Below are 10,048 nucleotides of genomic sequence, written 5' to 3' on the forward strand. Positions count from 1 at the left end.
TCTAGGCCGGTATTGGACTGTACTTGTATGCCAATGTGTTAGGAGACAACCGCTGCAGTGTACTTAAGTTAACCTTTGCTTAATAGTGCTATAGCTCTGTTAGTGTTTTGTATTAATAAACGTAAGTATTCTCCATCAGGATATCTGCATTAGTATGACAATATCTTCCCACGTCCAATGTACTGAAGGCAAACGACAGGTTAAAGGAAGCCCGGAAAGCTCCGATTTGGTGAGTGAGACGTTGCCTGTTAACCACAGGTAAATAGTCTGTAAGTGCTCTGGTATTGGGACATAGCACATAGAAGACAACCTAAGAATAGTTCTACACTATAAGAATTTGCCAATATCCCTCATCACAGTAAATGCTCCCCTCCCCGCAATAACAGTAAATGTACCCCTCTCCCCACAATCACAGTAAATTTCTCCCTCTCACACCCCCCCTTAATCAGTTAATGTCCCCCTCTACCCTCCTTGCAATCACAATAAATGTCCCCCTCTTTTATCTGCAACTCCCCTATCAAATGAATACCCAGTTAATTTACCTTGTCCTCTGAGAGACAGAGCACGCAGTGATGAAATCGCCGTGCTCCCAGCCTATCACAGAGAAGGGCCAGCACAGTGAGCCAGACTGAGGGGCCCGAGCAGTCCAGGGAGCCCGGACAGACCTCTGTCCGGGCCCCTCACAACTGTACTGGCCATACCTCCCGATGGCCCTGATAGAACGTCCTAAATAGCTGAAACTGGGCGCAAGCGCAGATGTTCATCCAAGTATAGTATTTTTAAACCTGAACATAAGACGTTAATGCTTACTAAATTCTATGGACAGTTATGTGAGATTTTTTCATCTCAAATATGAGATTAGGTCTTGACATAAGCACCAATCAGTACGTAACAGGACAGGAAATGCGAGAACTTCATTCTGATATTACTGTACTGGGGGGGTTTCGTGAACAGTCATCGTAACTATTTCATTACTAGAAGCACGGCCATAGTTACTCACTCGTTGAGGTTATTTCTGTAGAATATGATTTAGCACCAGTATGGAGAGAATCAGTCTCAAGATACTGCCACAAATAGCAGCGTAGCGAGAGACGTTAACCCTTTCTTAGTCATCAGTCCAAAGATTGGACTTCCCTTTTTACTTCAGGTTGAAAATCAATCATCAATTCATTTTCTATCACTAATGTAGAACAGAGATTATTAGAACGGATCAAAAGAGCTTTCATTTATTTTTAAATAAAACCAATTAAGACAGTAAAAATGTTCAATATTTGTTAATAAAACTGGGCAACTATTCTAAAACAAACTTCTCGTCATAAAGTGCAACAGTCAAAGCTGCTCAATCACAGCTAACAGACTACTAGAGGCTACAAGTAGGGAGAAAACATGAAAACACTACAACAGTCTGCAATAGCTCTCGCTACTGGCACAGCGGAGGCAGACATTTTTGGTGGGCTGAACCGCTTTTCATAAGAATGCAGCTATCCGGTCACTCAGAACGAGTAAGAAGAGGAATTGGCTCCTAGTGAGCAGATATAGCCAGTCTCCACGTCAACAGATCTTTAAACGGTCAAAAGAAAAATGCAAGGTAACAAAACATTGGCGGGGGGGGGGGGGGGGGGGTCTATAAAACATTGGTTAGAGTCTAAAAACACCAAATCCTACATTCTGATCCCTCAACAATTTTTTTTTTTTTTTAAAATAAGTTTTAAAATTGGGATGGACTTGACCGATTCGGTGTAAATTTGCTGCCATAACTAAACAGACTTCAGTAACTCAATTGAGGGCAGATTTCGGACTCCCACTAATCAGATTTGTATTTTTGGGTCATCTTTAGAGCAGACAGTAGAAGATATTTTGTGTTGCGCGAGAAAACCCCACTAAAGCCTCCAATGACAGCATCATATATAGACTGCAGCTCGTTGCTTAGCTGCGGAGTCTATTTCATCCAGCACATAAGAGGTTAACGCGTCATTTTATGTCCATCCTATAAAACACAGGCTGCAACCCATCCGCGGGGGACGTTATTCCGCAGTGCTGGCTTTGGCCGCGTTCTCTAATATTTTCCTCCTCCATTCCTCGTAGTCTCTCTCTCTGATCGCCGGGTCGGAGCTGGTGGCTGGTTTACGCGGGACCTCGTCGTCCTCCTCCGATTCTGTTCAAACAGAGAGGGAGTCACATTAACCCTTTGGCTGCCGGTGGTCAGTGTAAGAGGAAACATCTTTTTAGATTATCAGTCATCACACATGTGGGAAAAAAATATATACATAGGCTCTTTTGTGAGTGTTCCCTTAATTACTTACACAAAACTGACCCCAAGACAAATACTCCCTCGTCGATACGCCGAATACTATGTTTGTTTGAGGTGTGATCTGTTTTGGCCCACAGTATGCATATGGAAAACATAACTGTACTTGTATTTGTTACTTTTATAACTTTTTATTCTCCACTTTTTTTTTTTAATTAACGGACATGGTAACATGTAATACAATAGCCTTAGATATCAAATTACTTATGTCAGAGCTGGTCTACTTTGTCAACACTAGGGGCGCTGTGGCACAGATCTCACATGCAGGAAACGCGGTAATCACAATGCTAATGTCTCCTGCCCTTTACAGGGGTATCCCCTCTAGGAGACTGCGTTCCCTGGTGTCCACACATGGGGTGGCCAAAAAAAAAAAAAAGCCATCAGATTGCCAATTACACACAAGCATTTTCCTGAAGTTCAAAGCTTCGTCAGCACCGATGGCAGCATGATTGTGGGACTGGCTTTGTTGTTATGCCAATGAACAGTGAAAGGGTTAAATATAAGCATCACCCAGGCCAATTTTCTACCGATTGTTTAAAACAGGCCTGTCCAACCTGCTGCCCTCCAGATGTTGTGAAACTACAAGTCCCAGCATGCCCTTACAGCTATCAACAGGTTGTCTATTGGCAAAGCATGCTGGGGCTTGTAGTTTCACAACACCTGGAGGGCCGCAGGTTGGACAGGCCTGGTTTAAAAGGTTGTTGAATTTTCACACCAAAAATATAAATATATAAATTAGTTTATTTTCTTCAGGCATCACAAGTTAAGTACATCTCCTAGAAGCCAACACTCACCAGGATCCCGATTCACACACTCCAATAAGGTCTTCTGCTTTTTCCGCGGCTGCTGTGTGATGGGCGTATTTTCTTCTGGTTTGCGGGAAAGAGAATCATGTCAGTACGGAGGGACATATTCATCACAGGACAGTAAACAAGGCACATTGCCACCAATCTTCAATACATGTTTTAGCAGTTACAATGCAGTAAGTGATCAGTGGATATAGAGCCGCAGTACGGGAACTCACGGCAGATCTGGGCGCCAATCTTCTCCAACTGAACGCAGAGACGCTCAAAAATCCCTTTCTTCACTCCGGACGTAGCCAGTAACTTAGTCTTTTCCACTTTCAACTTCAGGCACCTACAAGAGAATTCAATTACATAAAAGTGACAACGTTATTCAATACCCATGGAGAAGGTAGACAAAGTCATGCATGTTACCAGTCTCCTCCATCCTGAGATACATATAATAATATAGCCATGTGACCTTTCCGAGCATGGCTACTGGGTACACGCCAGCCGGCCCTTATCCCTCAGTGACTATCAGACCCACGCTGAGCCCTGCAGTTGGCTAAACTTGGATTCACACACAGGACTATAGGAAGTGGTCAACATGGTGCAAACAAACAAAACACACAAAAAACAAACATGCATATGTTAAAACATATATCCTTCTCCACACACTTTGTCTGAACATTTTTATTGAGATTTCATTACTAATGAATGTATTGTCAGAGTTACAATGAACACTGGATAAGAGGTTACAAACAAAGTGAGTAAACAAGCATTGGACAGAGGCATTAATTACCTGCAGGCAGCGTACAGAGAGGCGGCTATGAACAAAGGTTTGGATAAGTCGAGGTCTTCCTGCTGAACCGGTGGAAGACTGGACTCGTACCTACAAAAATCAATCAAATCAGCAAAACGGTGGAAATATTAAGATACAGAAATCAGCAGCACGATCTCTGCTAAAGGCCTCAAATGCCGTTCTGAAGCCTCTACGGCACCTTTCCAAAGAGGGTCGTATAGGGCAAAATTATCCTTTAGGACGAAAGTGCCCAAGACCATGAACTGTGTTGACTGTTCTACGCTTTGAGGACATCAGACACCCAATGGGAAGGATGATTTGCATCAGGTGACAAGGGAGAGGCAGCAAACCATTACTTAAAGGAGGGACGGCCACTGACACACAAAGGAGGCAGCCATTTGTGCTAGTTACGTAGCCAAGCGATAAAGCACATTCTGACCTGTTGAGGATTTTGGACGCCGTGTTCACTGCCTCCATACAGCCGTGTTGTACAGCCAGGTCCCTGATGCCCAGCTTGGAGTCCACACCCAGTAAACACTCGAAGGTCTTCAGACAGCTGTGATAAATCTTCTTGTTCAATCCAGATAACCGCACCAGATAATCCTGCAAAACAAAACAAACTCAATAGAGCAGGAGAAAGGTACCAAATGCCGTATGTCGGACGTAGGGCTATAAAGTGGAAATAATGCCCACAATTTAATTCCACACAAAAGGATATACAAATATAATATAGTGTCTTTTGCAAATCTCATTAATTGCTGCCTGGGAGGTATCATGATTCCTCAGTTTATGGTGCTCAGCTATAAACTCTATATATGGACAATAATTACATAATGGAACTGCCTGTCTTATTTTAGTCGCAGACAGGTAAAATAACTGCTGCATCCAATATTGTTGCCAACAGAGCTATTAATTGCAATCACTGATTTAGTATCACGTGCTGACCTTCACAGAAATATGGAAGTGTGCAATGAACAATATCCAATTGTTCAGAAATATTTGCTGTTCCAATATTCAACAAAGAAGTGACAATAGTACATATTTATAAGTTGTGAACCTTTAAACTGTGAAAGGTACTGAGGTGATCTCACCTTGTCGACTGGGTGATTCAAGGAGGTGGCTGCAAGCTGGAGACACATGATGGCGCTGCTGGTGGCAGTGGTCAGGGCAGAGAGGCCTGCACACTTCACCTGCGACAGGCGCAGAAATTCCTCCGCTTTCCTAAAAAGACAGCAGACGTCACACAATTGCATAGAGAGCAGCCAAAGCCCCTTAACAAGTCACATGCAAGATTTACATATGCTGCAACACGAACAGACCAACATCCAATCCCCCTCTGACCACACTGTCTGTCCAGTGTATTAAATATCCCTGCAAAAAAATATATTTTACAGTCAAACTACACAGCACAAAAGCCCAGAATATTATATAGCTCAAGTGTTCAATATATTATACAGTATTTCTAAAGCACCAACATAGTGGTACACAACAGAATGTTTACAGACATTACATCGAGTACAAACTGAAAGCCAATGGTATAGAGGTCCCTGCTAGCAAGAGGCTGCAGAGTTAGGAGTAGGTGCATAACTATACTGCAAGGATCCAATCAAGTATGGAGATTAGAATATCTATAAAGGTCATAATAGAAGACATTGTGCAACTACCTCACATGCATCCTTAATGTATTATAAAGCGTGCAATGCATAGGACAGCCCTACCATGCACAATGTGCATTTCACATGGCATTTTCTATCTGAAAATCTTGACCAGGGTTAAACTGTTGACATTAAACCTGCATTAACTCCTTAACTGCCCTGCAGCAAACAGACAGGAGCTGGATGGTTCCAGGGGTCTGACCTCCTATACCAGACAGTGTGATTGCTATAGGTATAGAGCTGGACCAGTAAATGTGGGTATACTAATATATCCCTGTATCCTACAAGATGTTCTGCAGCATCTCAGGCAGCCCACAGCTCTCCAGCCCCGTGTTCCTATCACTGCAGCCACGTACCCCAAGACTCGGCTGGAAGTGATCCCCAACTTTGGAGCCAGTCTTCTGAGTGTTTCAGACTCCATGATCAGCCGGGATAAGGACTTCGCGGCAAAACGCACGTCCGTCCCAGATTGGTGTCTCTATCTCCTCCCACACGCGTTCCGATTGGAGCACATAGTTTTGTGTGCGCTGACGTTCAAGAGAACCTGGGACGTAACAAGACCTCCCATAGTCCTCAGCAGGCAGATAGTGGTGTTGTGTAACCATGGTGGGGTAACAGTGCATTGTCCTTATCATGTAGTATGTAAATATCTATACACCACAGGCAGTCTGATTCTCCAGGTGTGGCTGGCACTTGTAGTCCCACCACACCTGGAGAACCATAATTTGCTTCTAAGTCTTTTAGAGACCTGTTATTAATATCATTTTGCACAGAGCCTTTCCCCGTTGGATGATAGACCGAGGGGTCTATGCATCAAGCTATTATCTAACTTAAATGAGCTGCTTCTGCATCTTTTATGTATATTTGCAATGTATTAACTGTCAATCGGAGGAGATTTCACAGGCTAATACCGTGCAGCATTGCAGTCCCCATATATTTATATGGGGACTGCGATGTTCTGCAATGCTTGAAGCTTTGCGCAGACAAGTAACGCCATCTCAGGATGATGTAACCTGTCATTTCCTATAAGTTACTGCTGAAGTCTCTCTGGCTTAGCAGAACCCTATACAGTGAAAGTGGATCGCAGGAGAAGGGTCACTTCGCCGGGGCTCCCGGAGCATAGGCAAACCGAGGAAGGGGGGGTTCTAGTGCCTGTAAACCCCCCTCCAAGCCTGGGGCACTGTATAATTGAGGTGGCTGGACCCTGCCCCCGCTTCATACGGCTCTACTCGAAGAGAGAGCTGCGTGCACCTAACAGTAGTGCACATAGCATTGCCCATGTATATTATGGGGATAGGGAGAGTTGGAGAGCAGCCAAGCACTGTCTAATATTATAGCCACGCCCCCATGCATGCTAGTCACGCCCACTGGTGGCGTGATGTGGAAACCTCCTCTACAAATCCTGCGTTTGCCCCTGCAGAGTAGCCCTGGCGCATCTTAGTGGTACATAAATATTCAGCACTGCGATGTCCAGCGATACATATTTAGCTGCACCGCACCTTATGATGCATAGACCCCTGAATCTGCTCCTCTCACTTATTTCTCATTTACAATGTCTTAAATTTAATTAGGTAACGGATGGTAAAATACCTTTAACACTAAACCAACTCATTCCATCCAGATTATTGCAATTGGAAATAAGTGCTGATGTGGAAACCGACCCCAATGACACAATATTGACTGTTTATGGTTAATATTGTATCAATTAAGTATATTTTAGTTGGATAAAACAGAATTCAGCTGAAAGGGGTCATAACAATGGTCTGCACAGATGTATGCTTCAGTGACAGAAGGACACACTTATTTACATTTAGCTTTAATAAAGGACAATGAGAAAGGTCAAACAATAAGGTGGAGTGAGATTACGAGGCCACCACATAAGCTTTAAACAATGTTGATATATGTTGTTTCTTTATCTCAAGGTAGCCAAAGTGAGATTAAAATATTTGTTTACCATATTAGGCAACTGTAAATAAGAGTAAAGATCATTAGATTGTGTAACAGATATTGTAACAAAAGTTTAAAAACTTGTACTTGTCTGCACATCTCTCTGCATAAGTCAGGGGCAAACGCAGGATTTGTAGAGGGGGGGTTTCCACACCACGCCACCAGTGGGGATGACCAGCTACTCTCCAACTCTTCCTATCCCTATAATATACATGGGCAATGCTGCATGCACTACTGTTAGGTGCACACAGCTCTCCCTTTTCAAGCAGAGCCGCGTGAAGCGGGGGCATGATCTAACCACCTCAGTTATACAGTGTCCCAGGCTTGTAAGGGGGTTTCCGGGCACTAGTACTCCCCCCGCCCCCTCCCCCCTTGGTTTGCCTCTGTGAGTAGTGTCCACCCCTAATGTGAAAGCAATAAAGGCGTAGTATTTACTTTGCAAGAGTTTGGGGCGTATTCAATTCTGAGCGTTAATGCTGAAAAACGAGCGCTCGAAAAATATTACCGTTTATACGGTAATATTGCGCGCGAAAAGCGTTAATACGGTAGTTTACTCGCGGAATTTCAGCTCGCAGCTCAGGGAGCAGCGAGCTGAAATTCTGCGAGTAATTACCGTATTAATGCTAAGATTTTCCGAGCGCTCGTTTGTTAGCGTTAACGCTAACAATTGAATATGCCCCTTTGTGTCTTATCAGTGGTTAAGTGGGGGCTGACTATAGTACTGCGGACAATGGCCACATACCTGCCAAATCAACTCTTTGTAACAGTGAGATAATATTTAGATCCTGATTTTGGCCCAGTAGGCAACTTAACTCCTGCTTCCTAGGTGGTGGATTATAATGGGGTCTTTTTTGGTGGTAGGATCATGGCAATAAAATTATCCACCCAGAATCAGTGGTTCCATTATAAACTTCACATGGGATAAAGCCAGACAGGAGTGGTACATTCAAATAGACTTTATTTGAAAATGTGTTTGTGTTTATCTCCAATTATTTTGGTATCAGGGACAGATGACGTCTGACTTTCAGATTTTTTTTATTACTTATTTAGTTAGTGGTGGAGCTTCTCCCATTCATTTCAAGAACCCATTTATAGCAAAGGGCATCCTGCATGCTGGAGACCTCATTGAAAATGAAACAAATAGGAAAAGCTCCATGCCGCTGGCACCAGGGTGCGTAGTTATTTATTTTAAAAATAAAATATACATTATTTATAGATTACAGTGAGATTCACGCACATTTAAGGTTGAATCCAACGGTCCCTGAATCTTTTCACCACCCAAAGTATTGCAGGCAGAGCTACTACCTAGTCGTTATTTGCTGATAATAAACAGCGCAGAGGACAGCGTTTGGCAGACATAAAGAAATTGAGAAAAATATTAAAACCAGATGACAGCTCGTGGCTCAGTTTCTATAAACTATGTCTATGGGCACGCAGCGGCTAGATTGATTTCACTTGCAAACCGTTCTTCCTCTGCTGAGCCACTCTGTCAGTCTCTACATTGGCTGCCTGTATTTCAACAAATTCAATATAAAATTCTTCTACTAACATACAAGGCTGTCAACAAAATTGCACCAACATACATCTCCTCACTGGTCTCAAAATATCTCCCTACTCGACACCTCCGCTCTGCAAAAGATCTGCGTCTCTCTTCCACTCTCATCACATCCTCCCATTCCCGGTTACAGGACTTTTTCTGGGCTGCACCCACTTTGTGGAATTCCCTCCCTCGCACAGTAAGACTTTCCTCTAGTCTTCAAACCTTCAAGCGTTCTCTGAAAACCCACTTCTTCAGGCAAGCTTATAATATTCCTCAACCACCATCTTAATCTCCCTAGGTTACCCTATTACCACCCTCTACACAGCTAACACAAGACAACAACCCTCTGACCAACATTGGTACACACAGCACACTCAATACTTTTACCTTTGCATTCTAGCTGGTCCATTGTACAATATGATGTAACACATGCCCTTGTGTTTCTAACTCCCATTGTCCCATAGATTGTAAGCTTGCGAGCAGGGTTCTCTTACCTCTCTGTCTGTATGTATTACCCAGTATTGTCTTATTAATGTTTGTTCCCAATTGTAAAGCGCTACGGAATTTGCTGGCGCTATATAAATAGATGATGATGATGATGGGCAGAAGATAAATGTCCTTATTTGATCATTTCAAATTATTATTTTTTATATATTAGGTGCCACAAGGGTTACATAGAGCTGTATAGGGGGACATGCTTATACTTGCAATACAAACATCTGCTTAATTCAAATTTGCAGTTATTATAATGTATTATAATCCTATAATATATATATATAATGATTTGAATGAAGTTTTGCACTTTATGATGAGCACTTGCTGTGTAATAGGTTATATGTTAGACTATGCCAGGGTCTGTCAGCTCAGGGGGTCACCAGCCGGGTCACCAGGCCACACACACACTGATAGGCCCTCTCCTGACAGGACACTGTCAGCCTGACGTGTCACTCCTATCTGTTGCTCTGTGATTGGTGGCCGCCGCCGCTCATCATTCCGCCCCACAACCAATCGGCT

At 43.2% G+C, this 10,048-nt stretch overlaps 1 protein-coding gene across 1 annotated transcript; it reads right to left on the reverse strand.

Annotated features, from left to right (window-relative positions):
- Positions 1–1,246: 1,246 nt before the first annotated feature.
- ORC6 (origin recognition complex subunit 6) lies at positions 1,247–6,018 on the reverse strand. Its single transcript, XM_075189219.1, has 7 exons — positions 5,904–6,018; positions 4,984–5,113; positions 4,332–4,495; positions 3,893–3,982; positions 3,333–3,445; positions 3,103–3,177; positions 1,247–2,155 (listed from the first exon to the last, which is right to left on the reverse strand). Exons 1-7 carry the CDS (start codon positions 5,966–5,968, stop codon positions 2,025–2,027), a joined length of 768 nt encoding a protein of 255 aa, XP_075045320.1. The 5' UTR covers positions 5,969–6,018; the 3' UTR covers positions 1,247–2,024.
- Positions 6,019–10,048: the final 4,030 nt, after the last annotated feature.

Source organism: Mixophyes fleayi, chromosome 10, assembly GCF_038048845.1.
Source record: "Mixophyes fleayi isolate aMixFle1 chromosome 10, aMixFle1.hap1, whole genome shotgun sequence".
Taxonomy (NCBI): domain Eukaryota; kingdom Metazoa; phylum Chordata; class Amphibia; order Anura; family Limnodynastidae; genus Mixophyes; species Mixophyes fleayi.

Excerpts from the sequence above, each read along its gene's own strand:
- ORC6 (XM_075189219.1), bottom strand. The coding sequence starts at position 5,968 with ATGGAGTCTGAAACACTCAGAAGACTGGCTCCAAAGTTGGGGATCACT. Across the intron at positions 5,114-5,903 it reads ACTTCCAGCCGAGTCTTGGG|GAAAGCGGAGGAATTTCTGC; the intron begins GTACGTGGCTGC and ends CTGTCTTTTTAG. Across the intron at positions 3,178-3,332 it reads GATTGGCGCCCAGATCTGCC|AAGAAAATACGCCCATCACA; the intron begins GTGAGTTCCCGT and ends CCCGCAAACCAG.